General features: G+C 53.3%; 1 protein-coding gene across 1 annotated transcript; it reads left to right on the top strand.

Moving 5' to 3' along the window:
- Positions 1 to 2,919: 2,919 nt before the first annotated feature.
- Ift27 (intraflagellar transport 27) lies at positions 2,920 to 18,143 on the top strand. The gene is made up of 7 exons (XM_021183615.1): positions 2,920 to 3,259; positions 8,986 to 9,065; positions 9,861 to 9,920; positions 10,941 to 11,000; positions 12,368 to 12,485; positions 13,337 to 13,446; positions 17,894 to 18,143. The coding sequence occupies exons 1-7, from the start codon at positions 3,226 to 3,228 to the stop codon at positions 17,990 to 17,992; spliced, it is 561 nt and encodes a 186-aa protein (XP_021039274.1). The 5' UTR covers positions 2,920 to 3,225; the 3' UTR covers positions 17,993 to 18,143.
- Positions 18,144 to 19,099: the final 956 nt, after the last annotated feature.

Here is a 19,099-nt window from a genome sequence, read left to right as displayed (position 1 = left end):
TCTCTCTCTCTCTCTCTCTCTCTCTTTTTCTGAGACAGGGTTTCTCTGTGTAGCCCTGGCTGTCCTGGAACTCACTCTATAGACCAGGCTGGCCTCGAACTCAGAAATTCACCTGCCTCTATCGCCCAAGTGCTGGTGGGATTAAAGGCATGCACCACCACGCCTGGCTGATTCGTCTCTTCAAAAACATCCCCCTGAGTGTCTTGCCATGCTGGGGACTGTCCTAGAGGCCAGTGACCAAAAGCTATTGAGTGTCTCTTCTCATGAGGCTGACCTTCAAGTGGAGAATTCTGCAAAGCACCTTGGCACATCCTTTCCACCAGTGGCCAACACCAGGAAGACAGCACAGCAAAGCAAGGTCACAAGCTGCCAAATGGAAAGAAAGTTTTTCCATTGAATAGCTAGGGATGTACAGCTAGGGACAGGCCACTGGGGCTTCGAGCTGAAAGTCATGGGGAACAGAGCTCTGCAGCCATGCTAGGAACATTACACGTAAAAGCCCTGGGGTAGGGAAGTTCTCAAGGAAAAATATAGCAGCCCCAGGGCCATCTAAGAATGGCTACTTGCATGTTAGGGTACAGTGGAATTGCTCAGGGTGCCCAGAGAGCTCAAGGGTCATAGCATGAGGGCATCTGTGATCCTGCCCTAAATCTTCTCTTACCCAACATTGATTCCAAATATCTATGGACACTCTTCTCAGTCACCTGCCTCTCAGCTGGGCTTGTTGGCTCCAACCCCTCTCCACTCTGTGCTTAGTATTCTCTGAATATCTATGGGATGAATTCCTCAAAGAAGGCACCACCTAACATTTCCAGAGAAACACCTCTTCATCCAGACAGGACAGATGGGACAGGCAGGACCAGAGAAACCCTGCCCCTGTTTGCCAGTGTGACAAACCAATCAGATTACAGGGGTTTGTTACAGAAGCATAGACAAGGGTTCCTAGGGGATCCTGGGTAACTCCGAGGCAGCACTAGCTCTACCAGTTCCTCCTGATACAGGCATCTTCGCAGAGAGACGGTGCCTCTCTAAATGTTCGAGATGAGAATCCTGGGACCCAGTAAACGTGAGAAAGCAGCAGTGGGGTGGAGAACTTCCCCTGGCCAACCTACAGCAGCAGTGCTGAGCGAACATGGTGGACACACACCTCACCACACCCCAAAGTCGTGTGTGTGGAGAGCCTGACTCTCAGAGCAGGGGTGATCAGAACTAAGGCTTTTAGGGGAAGTGATGAGTCTCTGACTTCATCATTGGACTACTGATCCATTGCTCTGACTTCATCAGTGGACTACTGATCCATTGCTCTGACTTCATCAGTGGACTACTGATCCATTGATGGGTACTGCCTTAGTTAGGGTTTTACTGCTGTGAACAGACACCAGGACCAAGGCAAGTCTTATAAGGACAACATTTAATTGGGGCTGGATTACAGGTTCCCAGGTCTAGTCCATTATCATCAAGGTGGAAGCAGGGCAGCATCCAGGCAGCCATGGTGCAGGAGGAGCTGAGAGTTCTACACCTTCATCTGAAGGCTGCTAGCGGTAGATTGACTTCCAGGCAGCTAGTTTGAGAGTCTTAAAGCCCACACCCACAGTGACACTCCTACTCCAACCTTCTAATAGTGCCCCTCCCTGGGCAGAGCATATACAAACCATCACAGGTACCTAATGTGATGGGCTATGGGGAGGTACCTGGGAAATGGAACCTAGTTGAAAGAGAATGTGACTTTGGGGGCATATCCTGGGAACTCCTCTCCCAACATGAGGTGGCTATATGCTTATATGCTGTTATTGTTATGATGGTCAACCAAATGGCCAAACTAAACCTTTCCTCCTTTAAATAGTTTCTCTCCGGTGTTTTGCTACAGTAACAACGCCCCGCTGCATGGACACTCGCCTACTTCCTGTACCCATGAGTTAGTTTCTATCAATTTCAGAGGTCTAGAGGTTACATGCCTTGCCGAGCCATATCCCACTTAGTGGCAAAGCAAGAGGGGCTCCCAGGAAAGTCAGGTGGCATTTACCCACCCTCCCCTCATGAGGGGCAACACCAGGATGGAGTCCATTCACCCATAACAGAGGAATCCGACTGAGAGGCGTGTCCTCCCATTCATTAAGGTATCACGTCAAATTAGGCCTATTTTAGATATTCATTTAGTTTAACTGATACATAACATAAAGTGATATATAGTTACATATGGATATACTGTGTGAGTTTCCATCAGGACCTCGCCCTTTCCCGCTTTTCCCGCCTTTCCCGCTTCCGGAAGGTGCACAGCACGGGTGCTGTCCGCAGTTGTTTGCTGTGCAAGCATGCAGGGCCTTCCTGCTTCATCTACAGTTAACGTCTTCCTCACTGCTCAACGTTGCACATTTTTCCCTCCCCGCTATTTCAGTTTTTAGGGTTCATAACATGCTTGGGCTTTAAAGATGGCATTTCGGTTCTGGACGTGAAGCAAAGGTTAGGTCTGCGAATGTTCGTTGCACCCGGGGTCTGGGAAAGATACCAACAACATCCAGGACCCGCGACTGCAGCTTCCTTTACTGCGCAGGCGCCATTTCAGTGGCGTCACCCCTCTCAGTGTGGGCGAACCCATTCCCAGGAAGAAGGGGCAAGGTGCAGCGAATCCCAAACTCTTTGCGATGGTTCAAGCCATGCTCTGGCCAATCAGAATGCCCCATTAATTCCCGCCTCTGGCTGCATCCTGGTTGGGCTGCGTCTCCAGAGACGCTAGGCGGTGCCCAGCGGTGATTGACAGCGTCTAAAGCCATTATTGGCCAAGCTGAGAGCAGTTAAAGAGCAGAAACCTCTCCGCTTTGTTCCGCGAAGGGAGCCGGTTTTCCCCGCCTCCTTCTTCTATTGGGTGCCTGGAGTCTCTGAGATTATAAGAGCAACCAATCAGGAGACAATATGGAGGGAGAAGGCGGGTTGATGATGGTTGCCAGGAGCCTGTTTGGCGCGACTCTTGGGATCAGAGGACTAGTGGCTGTGTCTCAATTCTTCTTCCGGCCGGGTCTAAGGCTGGACTTGGAACGGGTTCTGCTCCGCCCCACCGGAACCTTTGCAGGCTGCCTGGGGCCTGGAGCCCTCCGTCCACCCAACCCTAGCGCTCGGGCCATCATCCATCCCTCCATCACGGCCTCAGGCCCTGGGGTCAGCTGTCCCCGAATCCTAACCCCCTTTCAGCGTCCCCCAACCCCACGTCTCCGCTAGTACCTGGTTACTATGGTGAAGCTAGCTGCCAAATGCATCCTGGCAGGTGAGTGCTAAATGTGTTTGAACGAGTGGTCCCCAGAGCCCTAGCTGTTCTAACTCGGGCGGTTTTGGTTCACCATCGCGTCCACTGTCTGTCTCCCTTAGGAATGGCTGTAGTGACCAACAGCAGATTCTAGAAGGCGCGCGGGGCGGGGGGATGGGCACCACAGGACACTCCCCCCACCACCACCACCCCTAGGGCACATTTGTAGATGCAGCTGTGTCCCGGTCTCCCTCCCATATTTTGAGACTACCTTCACCAGATAGACTTAACAAACTTGAGCGAACATTTCACTACAAGCATGGACTGTACCCCAGAATCAGGGGTCAGCGGTGCTGGTCCCACTCCCTCTGATGTCAGGAAGATGGGGTGGGGTGGCGCATCTGAGAGAATTAACTTTGAGATTCCCCGGAAGTAAGATGCTTATTATTGTTGACTGTCAGGGAAATAGCCTGCACAGTGCCCAGAGTGTGGGTGAGTATTATATAGATATATACAGAGTGAGTTGGTGGTGCTCACACTCGTGGGCTTGCCTTGAGCCAGTCTGAACATTCGGAAGCCTATATGCTTAGCTTGTAGTCTGGTTGACAGCTGAGCACGTGTGTCTACCGAGGCGACACTGCATGCCAGTGTCATTTGGGGGCATTTCATTTAACCCTCTTGCCACAGCGCCCCCAGGTAGCTTCTGTGATGTGACCTGATGTGACCGAAGCCCTGAGTGGTGTTGCCATGGGTGAACCCCCAGTGGAGGTCGTACACCCCATTCCCAGATTCGCCTGACTTCTGCCTGTGGGTCAGAAGTATTGGCTACTTCTTGTTGTGACAACTTACTGGACCGGAAGTTGGGAGTTTATTGTGCTCACGGGTCCAGAGGACTGCCCATCATGGTGGGGAAGGCATGGTGGCAAGACTGGGAGGCAGGCTGGCCACGTTACGTCAACAGTCAGGAAATGGAGCATGAGCCTTGGCTCTCAGCTCTCTTTCTCCCTTTTATTCAGTCAGGGGCTCCAGCCTGTAGAGCGGTGCCACTCACCTTTGGGGGCAGGCCTTCCCCCTTAACCTAAACTAGAACACTTCTTACAGGCATGTCCAGAGGCTTCCTTGATTCTTTGTAATCAAAAGAATAGCAGGGGTGTCTTTTGATCTTTATTCTACCGAGTAAGAAGTGGGGCAGGGAATGGAGGGTAACGGTACCCGTGATGACTTTTCTAATTTGAAAACGAAAGCGTCATGCATAGAGATGAGTGACAGGTTGTCACTCAGACCCTAGTGCAGCAGAAGGAAGCCAGGCTCTGCAGAGAGTCTGTAGTTCTCAGGGTGCCAGGGGAGGCAGTGTGGTGTAACAAAAGCGGCCAGTCCTTGCCCAGCTCTGTTGCTTTGGACAGTGTTCAGCTTCTGCATGGGTAAGTTGGGGACATTTTTTTTAAGTTAAATTTCATTTTAAGTGGGCGGTTCTGCCTGCTGTTCTCGGCTAGCTCCTCCTTAGCTGGTTAGCTCTCGAGGAGCTCCTGTGGTGAGCCACTCTGCTTAGACTTGCTGTGTGCTGGCCCATGTCACTCCCTCACAGTCTCCTGGCCAAATGCTCAAAGCTGCCAGCCAGTTCTCCTGTAAGATGAGGCAAGCAAGGCCCAGAGCAATGAAGACCCTGATCTTCAGGCTACAGCTTCTGGCTAACTAAAAAACACCTCCAGGCTGTTTTCCCTTGGGAGTATCCAGGGACCACCAGACCCCAATGGAACAACATTCAGATTCTTAATCTCCACACCTCCCTTAAGTGCACATGCGCGCGAGCGCCCACACACACACATACCCTTCCCCTAGCTTTTTCTTCTCACCCCTTTAGGCTCACCGGTCCACACATATAGTCACTCAGCAGATGTTTATTGAGCATCTAGTACGTTGAGTCACCATGCAAGCTGCAGTCGCCCCACGCCCCCACCAGGAAGAGCCCAGATGTGCAAGTGTGACTCGTGGGCCCTTTGTGTACTGTATCAGCCTTGAGTGCCTCAGACACAGCTGCGGCTTCTTTGGCTTGAGAGCGAGCTAGAGGGAGCACCTTTGACAGGCAACTGTGTTTCATTTATTGAACCAACAGCCAGGTGCACCAGACACGGGACACACTGGTTCATTAACTCTGGCAACATTCTGAAGTGGGTTCTTCACAAAAGCTGTTGGCCTAACTTACAGATGTAGCAAAGTGGCCACAGAACACTGAGGCCTTAAGTGGCACAGAGAGAAAGGACAAGTGTGCTTTGCGTGCGTGTGTGTGTGTGTGTGTGTGTGTGTGTGTGTGTGTGTGTTGCGGGGGCTGGGAGAGGTTCAGGGAAGAAAGAGCAAGCACACCTGTCCAGATTTTCTTTCTCTCTTTCTTTCTTTCTTTCTTTCTTTCTTTCTTTCTTTCTTTCTTCCTTTTTTTTTTTTTTTTTTGGTTTTTTGAGACAGGGTTTCAAACCAGTATAGCCCTGGATGTCCTGGAACTCACTTTGTAGACCAGGCTGGCCTTGAACTCAGAAATCCGCCTGCCTCTGCCTCCCAAGTGCTGGGATTATCTATAAGGGACAGCTGGGGACCGTTGGAGTGGTCACCTAGGAGTTGATGGAAGAGCTACGGATGCATGCTGTGGGGAAAATGAGAGGACTCACCACTGGTCTGTTCTTTGACCACCTCTCTGGTGAGGCTGAGCTAGGCGTAGGAGTCACAGAAAGTTAAAGACAGAATCAGTTCCTGACCGAGAGAGACTGGAGTCAACCCGAAGGAGCAGAGACAGGCAGCGGTGGTGCAGACCCAGAAGGAAGTCACTGAGCTAGGCACAGGCCTCTGGAGAGGGGCGATGCCTGGCGGGGACAGCACTCAGCTCAGTCACACTAGGGCATGTGCCACACTGCCGCCGCCAGAACCTGTTTCTTCTGGTAGGGGACTCAGCACAGCCCCAGAGCCAAGTGCAAGCCAGTCCATTTCTGTGTTCAGGACAGACGTGAGTCCCAACAACTACGCTCTACATGAGTGACTGTCGCGTAGAGGCACTGGGGGTAGTCAGGTAGAGGGATCACCGCCTCCAGGGCCGGACAGAGAGAAGCCCAAAGAGGGAGCTCCCAGCTCTGCAGATGATGTGTGAGCTCCTGGGGCAACCTTGGGTTGTGGGGCAAGTGCCCAAAGTGTAGGCTTGAGAGAGAGCCCAGAACCAGAAGGACTGGAGAGGAGACAGCAGGATGGGAAGGAGGTGGTGACCACATCCCCAGCATCCTCGGACAGCGAGGATATTGGGTCCACGGCAGCATGATGAGCAGAAGGAGATAGATGGAGAAATCACTCAGGTCTGTGGTGAGACATGGCAGTGGCCGTGGCCAGTCAAACTACAGAAGAGAGTGGAAGCCCCCATAAGGACTGAAAACACAGCCAGCTTGGGAAGGACCTGGCCTAGGGCAGCAAGGATCAAGGAATGAGAGAAGCCAGGGCTGTGGATGTAGCAGGAGCAAAGCCCTCTCCTCACATGCGTGAGCCCCAAACTAAGATGAGGGGGAGGGTCTAGCTGAGGCAGAAGAGCCAAGATCAGAGCATGGAGGACAGACCCCAGCAGTATACACCTTTGGAAAACTGAAGAGGATGAACATGTGGGGTGGGGGGACACAGAAGAGCAGGCAATGGCGACAGAATAGAGCCTTGCAGGGTCCCCACAACTACGCGACGGGGGTGGGTTGGGGTGCGGACGGCAGTTGGGGATTGCTGCAGGCTACCACCCCATCTAGAGAGTTCACTAGTGAGAGCCCAGGAGTGGCCACCGGACTTGGCAGTTAATTACGAGGTCATGAATAGCCTCCCATGGTGCCTTCCCAAAGCAGTCTGGTCCCCCAGCCCCTGCTGCGGCCCCGGGGAAACCCCCTGCACCCAGCAACCACGTGGGCTCACAGGCTCTCGAGGTTTCCCCGGCTCCCTCGGATGCCCTGCTTCTCAGCTGTGCTGTTTGGCTTTCCGCTTGTCATCCTGTTGCTCCTAGAGTGTGTTTATCAGTTCCCCCGCCTCTCCATGCTCAGATCCCTCCTCGCAGCCCACACAGGAGTCCCGCTGCCAGCCTTGGTGACTGGCAGTCAGCAGAAAGATTCACGAAATTAACCAAAGCCAATCTGTGGGGAATCTCCCAGGGGGAGAAAAAGCCAATTTCCTCCCGGGTTTAGGAACAGAATGGGTGTCAGGATGGTGGTGGCTTGACTCCCATTCTGGAGTGAGGGGGTTATGGAGGCAAGCGTGGAGAAGGAGATGCTGGGGCAAGTGAGACCTGCAGACCCTGAGAGGCCATAGTGAAAAGAACCCGAAGGTGGTATTTGGGGTAGTCAGCCAGACCAGCCTGGTGAAACACGACAGTATTAAAATCTCAGATAAGTTCCCTAGCTTCTGTGAGCCTGGCTGGCTTCACCTGTGACCTCAGTGGCGGTCACAGCACGGGAGGGACAGACTGAGAGTGAAGGGCTTGTGAGGAGAGCGCGGCCCACCGCTGTTCTCTTCTAAGAAGCACCAGCAGGAAACCAAGCCCCGCGTGGCTCACTGGTCCCTCAAAGAGATATGGAGACACCATAATTTGTCTCATATGGGAAAATTGCAGTGGGAAAAGACTGCAGAGTGCCAGTCTGGAGAGGTCAGGCAGAACCGCTGGGAAGCAGACAGAAGACAGCGTTGTTCCAAACGCTGGGAATCAAGAAACACGGAATGGGCGGTGGCAGCAGCCATGGTGATGGTGGTGGTGGTCATTGTGGTCATGGCCACGCCCCTGAGGGTCAGGAACGCAAGAAAGAAAGCCGGTGTCCCAAAACACCTGGGCGATGGAATGAGAATCAGCATCCTGCTCTCAAGGCCAGAAAGATGCAAAGATGTAAAGCAACCAGGTAAGCAGAGGTCAGTGGGGACAGTGAAGAGAGCAAGACACCCTGAGCTGTCCCCATGACAACCCGGATGAACTCTGTATGAAACCACTCCCTCCTACTGTGGAAAAGACCCAGATCTGATCTGAGCCTGAAAACGGACAGGAAACTTTGTTTCTGATGGGGGGGGGGGGGGGGGGCGCGTCGTCCTGGAACTGTTTATTGAACAAAGAGAGGGAAGGGCCCAGGGGGGCAAAGAGGCCATTGGAGATGACTGAAGATGTGTGTGTGTGTGTGTGTGTGTGTGTGTGTGCGCGCGCATGCCTAAGTCTGGCAGCTCCCTGTTCACCTGGCAGGTCAAGATGGAGTCCATCACTTGAAAATGAGATTTCTCACAGTGTGTGCAACCTCTTGACTTCCTCACTGCCTGTGCAGATGAGAGATCAGGCAGTGGCTCAGCCAGGTGGGGTCACAGGTTGTTGCTCACCCCTTCTGCAGGCCAGACTCTAGAGTGAATTGGAGTTTAAAAGTGACAGGTTTCCCCACAGGATGTGCTTTGGTGAAAGAGTGTAACTTCGGTTGCCAGGGCTCGGAAGCCCTCCTTCACCCCTGTTACCGCTACCTTCTAGGCCATTCTTCTAGTTGACAGGGCTACGGGGTTTATAGAAACATACTCAGGCCTGGATAAGCTTTAAAGATGGATCTCCCGGACCAGTTGCCCTACTGGCGACCCCTCTGCTTCCCACGAGAGCTGCAGACATTTGCTCTGAAAACTCAGCGAAGTTTCTGGTTTCGAGGCAAGCACTCTAGAGCAGGAGGAGGGTTCTCATGACTCATGGGATCCAAGCAATGACTTTTCTTCTGCTCTGGCCCCAGGAGACCCAGCCGTAGGCAAGACGGCCCTGGTGCAGATGTTCCGCAGCGACGGGACCTATTTCCAGAAGAACTACACCCTGGTGAGTTGGAGTCCCCACCTGGCCACTACCGTCATGAAACGTGGCAGTTAACCATGAGAGTGTGACTTGGTAAGATCCCTAGACTACGCCCTAAGAGGCCTGAGAAGAGATGGGGAAATGGCCACCTGGAGATCCAGCCTCCATTGGCCACCAATAAGGGACCAACCAGGATAGCACAGGGTTGCCAGGAACAGTGAAGGGCAGGGACTTGTGACCGCAATTGGCTACTTTATTGGATTCTTTTCCCTACCGCCCTTCTCCACCCTTATCCCTTCAAGGCCCCCAACATTTAACAGGAGAGAAGAAGGTTGGGAGAGAAAGGGTGAGTCCCTATCACTAGAGACTACTTCCTGGTGATTAGGGGCATCGAGTTCCTTAGAGAAAGACCTTTCTCAGGACATCAGCGAGCAGGAACAGAGGGAGCAGCAGCCTCCTCTCTCAGACTATGGTATTTTTCTACCCTCTGAGTAGTCCCCAGAATTCCAAAGGTAACCTATCTTCAGCTGGCAAAGTCGCACCCCCACCAGAGCACGAGGCAAATCACAGTCAGCTGCTGAGGACAGACTGAAGCAGCCCCATATCCCGCACCTGGGATTAAAACAACAACAAAAAATATGAACGTAACATATCTCTATTCTTAAACCAAAATTCTCACTAAAGGGATTGGGAAGTCCTCACGGCCTCTGACTTCTGCTTGGCTGGGAATACCTCCTTCAAGGAAGTGGGGGACTTGGCTCATTCTGATTGCCCCAGTGTGGGGCCCCCTAAGGCCTGTGATCTTGGTGTCCCCTGCAGACAACTGGAGTGGATTTGGTGGTGAAGACAGTGCCAGTTCTTGACACAAATGACAGTGTGGTGAGTGCTACCCTGGCCCTGAAGTCACTTGGGGCTGCTCCTGTGAGCTGGGGTTCCCTCACTCCAAGGGTAATAGAATCATTGAACAAGGACACAGGGAACCTTCGAGGGAGGGCCTAGGGTACCGGGGAGGGATTGGGATGCAGGCCTCACCAAAAGGAACTTGTTATCTTTTATCTGAGTTCTTAATCGGGTCCCTCCAAAGACTCTCACAGCTCTTGGGGGAGACTGGTACAGCATCGTGTCATGTTTGGCCGCTCCCAGGCTGCATTCATCGGATGTGTAAGGAGACATCTGAGCAAAAAGAAAGGCACAGAAGTGCCCTCTGGTGCCACAGGAAAGGCTGAGACAGGAACCACACTGTACAGGGCCAGTCCGTGGAGCAAGGCAGTGCTGCCCTTCAGGGTCTAGAGCCAGGCAGGAGGTTGGGCACCAGGATGGGGCTCAGGGACCTCTGAGGGGGTTTCAAGCAAGCAGCATCTGGGAGGGTCTCCACCTGGGCTGTGAAGGCTCAGAACTCTGTGTACAGAGCACGTGTTCACTGCCTCAGATCAGTGACAGGCTGTCCTACTTTAAGCGCCTTCCCCAGGCCTCCTCAGCGACCTCCTTTACCAAGAATTGTTAGACGATCTGAGAGTCCATTTGGTTAACAAAGTACAGAGTGGCCTTTTGGACACCAGGACACTTGCCAGCCTGCTTAGCATTCTGTCTTGCCAGGTGGGCAGTCAGCCTCCTCCCCCCTCCCTGAGATTTTTGTGCTTGGGGTTGGGCAAGGTGAGCCACCTGCCACCCAGGTCACACCAGGTAGACAGAAGCCTATACCTCTGCCTCTCGGACACTCTGGACTGTTCTTGCCATCTCTCTGGGGCATCAGAGAAGGTAGTGTACGTGTGAAGGCAGCCATGCGCATGGGCATGCTCACTCGCTCTCCACGCAAGCCTCATGTATGGGAAGCTGAGTGGGACAGCTTGGCCCAACCCTCCCTGCACTCTCTTCTGACACGAGCTTTTCTGGTCCCAGGAACTCTTCATTTTTGACTCAGCTGGCAAGGAGCTGTTCTCTGAAATGCTGGATAAGTTGGCAAGTAGTGTGTTGATTTTTTTTTTCTTTTCCTTCACTACCCACTTCCACCCAACCCCTTGTCCCTGTGGGGCTCCTGGTGGGGATGCCCCAGGAGCATCAGAAGTGGCCAGGCAGGATCTTCTAAGGGGCATCCCTGCTACTGGGTCTTTGAGCCACATGGTAAATATAGATGTTCCTCCTTACCCATCATGGTCAGCCCCAGCTCCAGAATGTGCCAGGAGCCACGAAGCTGGTCAGTCCTTGTAGCTGCCTGCCCCCCGAGCCTGCTGGTTTTAATAGCCCTGCCTGAGTGTCTTTCAACCCTCCCCAGGCTCCCAGGACAGGACCACTTATCCCTTCCCCTCTAAGGAGACCTAGAGCCAGAAATGAGGCTCTGCCCTTTCTACCACACCAAGAAGGATCATACATAGCATTGGGCTTATTCTGCTGGGCTGGCCTCCTAAGGAGACTAGGACATAGGACTCTGCAGGCCCCACAAGGTCACTGGTATCCCAGACAGAATAGGGCCTACTTGTATGGGGCAGTAGTACCCAAAGCCTGTGCATCAGAGGGAAGGTTCACAGCCCAGGCAGGGGCATCCTGTGGTCTCATCATGGGCAGGTGGCAGGATCTTTAGGGACTCAAGAGTCCTCCCACCTCTAGGCCAACAGCCCTCAGCCTGGAATCCTAGCTCTTCATTGGGTGACAGAGCCCCTTCCAGGTGTTAATGTTGTGTGTATTAGGTTGATGGCAACACCATACAAGAAGCCAGAGTTTTTGAAAAGCCCACCCTTATAAAGAAGAGCCAGGAACTAGACAATGGAGGAAGTGTGCCCTTTGCAGCCTACAATTTGGGAGAACACCATAGCCTTGTGGTATTGGGCTCCCAAAAGAACTGGGGTGCATGAGTTAGTAGAACCAAGACAGACAAGAGAGGGTGGCAAACAGCCCTGACCTGCCCTGCCTGGCTGCCCCTGGAGCCTGTCACACGGGACCAGTCAGCATCCTCTCTGAGCTGTTTGCTTCGGCTACAAAGTAAGACTCTCCCAGACAACCTTACTGACTGGGGCATCTCAGTGATTGACAGGCAGCTCCTGATGAGAGGTGCCTGCCTCTGCCAGCCACTGCCATCTTCTGGGTAGAGATTCCCCCAACCCAGGTTCAAGTTCCTCTTTCTCTTGCTTGTCCCTCATGAGTGCCACTGCACCTGACATCCCTTCATCTGTGGTGACCTGTGGCCATCTGTGGGTGGGACAGTTTCTCAGCTCACACTCCTCCCTTACCCGCCTCCCCCAAAGCCCATTTTTCTCCCCCTCCCCTCCCCTGTCCCCATCCAAGAGTCCCTGTCACATCCCTGAAACAGGCTTCTCCTGTCTCTCGCTTAGTGGGAGAATCCCAACGTCCTGTGCCTTGTCTATGATGTGACCAATGAGCAGTCCTTCATCAGCTGCACCAAGTGGCTGGAGAAGGTCCGGTCTCAGACTTCAGGCATCTCCCTCCCAGGTATCAAACTGTAGATGGGCCTTTCTCCAACTCTGACTCCGTCCTTCAACTCAAGGGTCTCATCAGGTCGCTGTGCAAGCCATGGTGGAAATAGAACAGGAGCCTGAATCCCTGAATCTCTGACCTCAGCGTCCTTGCTCAGCCTCTAAATGGTCTTGAAAACCTCCCGAGCATGGGGGTGGGGAGACGATGCCACCCACCAGGCAGAGCTGGGCGGGCTGAGATAATAAGAAGGGAAGGCGTTGTGTTCTGAATGGATGTTTCCAGAAAGCTAACTCCAGGGAAGAATCCCTCATCTCCTCCTCTACACTGGGCACAAGTTACATTCCATCCCGGTTGTCACTCCTGCGCGCTTTAAATCAGTTTCTCATCCCTGTGTGAGATCAACAAATTCTCCTCATTAGAGGCCAGGGAAAGCGGCCTCCAGAGATGGACTGAGAAATTAGCGCAGCCAAGGCAGCTGGGAACGGAGCTCAATTACCTGAGTCCCTGAGTCCGAGCCCAGGCCCGAGATTAGCATTAATGACCATGTCCGATGTTGGCTCCATGAGCTGAGAATTAGCACAAATGCTCTTCTAAACCTGATCCAGGCCTGCCTGGCGCTTCCAGCCCTAAGGAGGTGAGGAATATAGATATATTTTTGAAGCCACGCGCGACAGCTCTGAGCCGAGCTGCCTGTGCACAGCAAAAACAGTCTGTCTTCTGTGGCCCTGGGGGACCTTCCCTGCTGGCACATATCCCCTCAAGTGGGCAGCTTCTGTCACTTGATGTGTCACACGCCCCTCTCTCTGCCACCAACCTCCCACCCTGCCACCTCAAAACCTAATATCATGGTTATTTCTTTTGAGCAGGTGTTTTAGTGGGAACTAAGACAGACCTGGCTGGCCGACAAACAGTGGATTCTGCTCAGGCCCAGGTATGGGCACTGAGTCAAGGCCTGGAATTCTTTGAGACATCTGTGGTGAGTTCCCCCAACCCTCTGAGCCACTGGGATGGGGGCCCCAGTGCTAGAGGTTTGATCATGACCTGGGACGCATCAAGTGGTTCTGCCACCAGATGCAAAATCTAAATTAGAACCGATGCTCACATTCTGCCCAGGGTCTCTGCTCAGTGTGTGTCGGAGGGGGGGGTCTTCTGTATGGCACACTGTGAAGCAGGACAGACAGCCTACCCTGGGCAGAGCCGTGTGCATCTCTCTTGGAAAGACTTTGAAGTATGGGGAGAGGGGGTTGTGAGGGGCATTCCATTTTCCTGACCCTTGGACTCCGAGAGCTGCAGAAGGCCATGCATGTTTCAGCAGAGCCTACCGTGTAGTTCTGTGAGACAGGATTGGCCCCCCCAGTTCCAAATTCAGCATTCAAGTTAAAAAAAAAATGAGTAGCCCCAGGCCCACCTGACAGGGTACACCCAGCCCCGGGATTCCCCCCCCCCACCTTCTCTCATATCAGAGGAGCATCTAGTGTCATTTTTGATATAAGAGTTGTCTTGCAGCGGGAGACTCCAAATGATGGGCAGCTGCCATCAGAGTTGTGTAGCACAGTGAAATGCCTTCTGACATCTGGAACCTTGAAAGTTGTGGCTTCCGGCCACATGATTCTGATCACACCAGTCAGATCCCTGCCCTGTGTCCCTGTCCCCCCCACCCCCCAGGCATGAGGGTGGCCTAGACACCACTAGTCTCATAAGCAGCCACGGACCTCACGCAGGAAGTTGCCAGAGAGTCCTGTTAGGCCTGCAGTGGCTATGTCGTATGGGGTCTCACTTTAGGGTCTCTAGACCCAACTACATGGCTTTCCAAAAATCGTCAGCAAGAGAAGCGCATACCCTGGGTGTCACCTCCTCCAGCTGCAGGCTCTGTCATGCCTACGAAGCAGCCTGAGCCAGCACTCTTGTTGCTGTGTGGATGTGGGCATCTATAGTGTCTCTCACTGGCACACTTCCCCAGACAAGGCATCAGCTTCCAGGGCAAGTGTTCTGCCTTCCAAGGGCAAGAAGCCGAACTGCCTCTGGGACCCTGAGCTTGGGATATGTGCTGTGGGGCCTCAGGCTCTTCACCTGTAGATACAGGGCTAGGAAGCTGCCCTTAGGGCTCATCACACACAGGAATGAAAAACACCTAGCACAAAGTCTAGTGCCCCGTAAACACTCACCATGCTAGTGTTTCAGTCAACGATCCCTTACTACAGGGTTTTTAACTGTTACTCCTTACTCTAAACCCCAGGGCCAGTGGCTGGTACAGAGGTAGACGTCACCCCTGTCTCGAGTCCGATTATCACAATGCTGGATTAGTTCAACTGAAATAGCTCCTACTACCCAGGGTACCCGGTCGAGCCAAGCCACATACCTTTGAGCAAGCAGCAAGCCGTATGCCTACAGCTCTAGCAGTAGCTCCCCGTCCCCTCCCTCCTCTGCCTTCTTCCGTCACATCCCTCCCCCTCCTCCAACGCCCCATATTTCCTAGAAATTAAAACACATCCCAACCCATCATCAGTCAGCCACCCAAAGCTACCGGTCAGCTTCCGGCTCAGGTGTCGGGAAGGATGCGCATAAATTCTGCTTGAAGAGGCTGCGGTTGAGCGCGCTCCGTATTAACTGTGCGAGTTAACTAGTCCCCCTTGAGTTGCTGCTAACAGGGGCACCACTGGCGGCTCGGTTAAGAAAGCCGTAATTAAAAAGGGAACATAACCCAACGTGGTTTGAGATGCTGCCAAACCTGCCCATCCCCTCCTCCCTTCTTCCAGTGTGCAGCTGCCTCGGGGAGAGACCTCCGTGGTCCTTTGGCTCTCAGACACCTCTCCGAGTCTTGACATCTCCAGGCCCCACCACACCCCCACAACAGTCCAAAAGGAATTCCTTTGAACAAAGTTTAAAGGGTTTTCAAAACCCAAATCAAAATCCACTATTTCCCCCACTGAGGTGGGATGTTGCATAAAGTACAAGAGCAGGGCCACGCCCCTCCTCTTGGTGAGGAGGCGCACCCTCCCAGGCAGCCGAGGGTCCACCGCTTGATTAGTGTTGCAAAGATTGTTTCCAACCTCATAGCAACCAGACAAGGCAGCTGTTCCTGTCTCTGTTGTTCAATTAGCAGACGGACTCAGAGAAGCCTCACGTTTCTCTCTCTCGGTGCACAGCTAAGGAGAAGTAAAACCAAGACCAGAGTGCAGCCCTGTCCACCTGTAAAGTCAGGTCTTCCAAGAGTTCGAACCCTTGACCCCTGAGCGGACCTGCTCGGGAGCTCTCGGCGACAGAATTCTAGGTCAAACCAAGAGCTAGTCTGAGCCTCCTCCAGACATCATCTCCCAAACAGCCTGCTCCGTCAGTGTCCAAACTGTGCACAAGATGATAATTAGTCATCGGATAAAAGGGCTTCTGTCGCTGGCGGGCCCCCTTAATGCGTTTGGAAAATGGTTCAATTTCCATCTATTTCCAGGCTCTCCACGGTGTCTGTTGGGGCTCCTGGGCATTGAATTCCTTACATTTCATGATGGGTTCTCCCAGCTAGTGCTTTGGAGAGCTTTCGACTCCCGTCTAAAAAGCCTCCCACAGGGTCTCACCACCTCCTTCCCTCCACCGTGCTTGAGGACACTTTGGTTGGGAGGGGGGAGGGAAGCTGTTCAGTGACACTGACTGGCCTGGCCATGATGCCACACAAGCAGAAGTGAGAGGCTCAAGTGCCCTCACACAGGCAGTCACTGGGCACTGCGCCCTGCCCAGTGACCCCCCGACCTGCACTTCCTTCTCCCTGGCTGTGGGGTCCAGACAGCTTTCTCCCCCAGGCAGGCCTGATGCACTTCTGTCCTTTTTATGGCCACACCATTAAACAGTCCCCTGCCTGGGATCAGGGTCCAGTGTCCAGCTAGGCCACTCCACCCTCATGGTTTCATCCACTCCTCCCAAAGTGTGGCCACACTGACTTCTGGGATATTCCTCCCGTTCCATCAGGGACACTTCAATGCCTCTTATCTGGGCTGCGCCTTTGCCAGCCGCTGAAAAGCTTTCAGCCAAGCCCTTGTAGGCTCTTAGCTGCAGCTCCTGTGTGGTAGTAGGTTCTGCCTGCCACTTTGTTCATTAAAATGCCAGGCCTTATGGTGGTGTGTACCTGTAATCCTACCACTTGGGAGGCCAAGGTGGGAAGGTTAAGAATTCGAGGCCAGCCTGGACTGCATAGCAAGAACCTATCTTAGAATGATGGTGATGATGATGGTGGTGGTGGTGGTGGTGATGATGGCAATTAGGGACGTGCCTCAGGTGGTAAAATGCTTGGGTAACATGCAGAGTACTCTTGAGTGTGGTCACCAGCACCGTGGTACATACCTGTAATCCCAGAATTCCAGAGGTAGAGGCAGGAGGATTAGAAATCCAGTCAGCCTTGACTATCATGAGTTCCAAGCCAGCCTAAGTTACATGAGTCCTTATCTCATGAAACAAATGAAAAAGCAGTCTGGGAGACTGGCTCCTGTGCTGGGTCACGTGGCATTGCAACATTAGGCCTGATTTTTAAAAAACTTGAGGAATGGGAACACAGACAGAGAAAACAGACACCCACATTTCAGGTGAGCCGTGGCCACAGTGTCAGGAGGAAGCTGTGTGTGTGCAGGCCCCCTCTCTCCCCACAGCCCCATATGACCTCAACCTGGAGGCCACACCATTGACTCCTCTTAGATGCAGCGTAAGGCAAGCTCCTGAATTTTCCCGATCCTCTGGACAATAGAAATGTCCTCTGGGCACCTTTGGCCACTCCAGCTCCGCCAGTGTCACCCCAGGGGTCAGGGATGAGGAAACCTGTCAGGCCACCAGCAGAGAGCCAGTTCTGCATCTTCTAAGGTGCCCTCACCACTCCCGCTCCCGTGGGAGGAGCCATGCATTCTTGCTGGGATCCGGCACCATCCCGGAAGTCTCAGTTTATTCCTTTGAAATCAGCCTCTTTACACTTGGCCCTACCGGGCCGGCCGCCCCACTGGCCTTCCTGGTCTCTAGAATGAGTAGAAGGACTCTTCTGCAGCCTGGCATAATTGAGTAGGGGGCTGAGTGTGCTGCACCTCTCCTGGCTGGGCTGTGGCCAGACTTTCTCCTATAACACATCTGTCTGCTGTTCTGCATCAGCCTTTGGTCCTCTGTCAGAGCTAAGTAAGGGGACTCATCTTCACGTCCTCCACACAGAACCCTAGTGGCCACAAGGATGGTTCTACAGGTAGACGTCAGCCCTGGCTCCACCCATCACACATATAGCTGGCAGCGTGTCCTTTCTATCTCTCAGTTTCCCTATAAAAGCTACACCGTGACAGCAGCTGCCCAAACTGCGTGAAGATGCTCCGACACCAAGTGTCAGGGGCCCGAAGGGAGGGAAGCCTCTAGCATGTGCCTGCTTCCCCGGACTAAATTCTCACGCCCCCTCTCACCTCTTACAGAAGGAGATGGATAATTATGAGGCCCCGTTCCACTGTCTGGCCAAGCAGTTCTACCAGCTGTACCGGGAGAAAGTGGACATATTCCATACCCTGGTGTGAGGGTGCAGCGGACTGTCCTGAAGGGCTGCCCACTCTGGCGTGCCGCTGCTGCTGTGAACCCAGCAGACCATTGTCTTTCCAGGAGACAGAAGGTGGGATCACCTGGGACTTCTCAGTATCCACCACGATTTTCAATAAAATGAGAAGAGCAGCAACAGCTTCCGTTCTTAGTTGGGTGGAGGCTGTGTCTTTTCTGAAGCTTCCCTGCTCAATCACAGAGCACGCCTGACCCCTGTTTCTGCCTTTTATGTATAGGGCCTGCCTGCTCTGCAAGCCCCCTGGAGGCCTTTAGTACAGAGGGCAAACCCCAGGCTGGTTAGGACGTAACCATGAGCTGCTGCGGCCCCAGTCCATGGAAGCACCCCTGTCTGGAGGACCTCCAGGTTCCACACTTCCTTGAGGGGCTACTGTTCCTGGGAAAACAGTGACCCCTGCTTGCTTCTCTGGGTGCCCGCTGCTCAGCATGGGGTTCAATCAGCCTCTCACAGCTACACCACTGAGAACCCCGCATTCACAGATAGGAGAAAGATGGCCTCTTCCTGTAAGGGCCACCTCTCTACTCAGGAGCTGGGCAGCTGTGTCTCCCTCTGCATTGAGCTAGACAGGGCTTTCTGTGCTGTCACGGTCACCAGGTTAGTCCTGAAACACCATTTAACCCTTTTTCTCCCCAGTGAAGGCCTGTCCACACCAGGGGTGTGGCTACAGGCTGGCACCCATGGCCTCCTGGGAATCTCAGTCTTCCCTGGAGACCTCTGCTTCCTCCACAACCTCCTGGCCCACAGGACTTTGTCTCACCTCCTGTCCCCAGACTTCTCTATTATGGGAGAGTGTGTCATACCAACAGCACTAGCTAAGGGGGTCCAGCCCCTGGCGTGTCCCCTGTGATAATGGCCATGACGGAATGGCTTTGGTTGCTGCTGGTGATCCACCACTGTCCCTACATGAGCTAAGCACATTACATGCATCCATCGATTCTGTCCTTTACAGCATGGAGTCTGTTAATATCCCACTTCTACAAATGACAAGCTGGAAGGAGAAAATGAAGCTCAGCCAAGGGGCAGCAGAGCCAGAACGCTCCGCACCAGAGCCAGCAGCTCCTGGTTCCCC

This window comes from Mus caroli, chromosome 15 (assembly GCF_900094665.2).
Source record: "Mus caroli chromosome 15, CAROLI_EIJ_v1.1, whole genome shotgun sequence".
NCBI lineage: Eukaryota > Metazoa > Chordata > Mammalia > Rodentia > Muridae > Mus > Mus caroli.
Note: the sequence above shows the minus strand (reverse complement) of the source record. Positions and strands in the feature narration are given on the sequence as shown.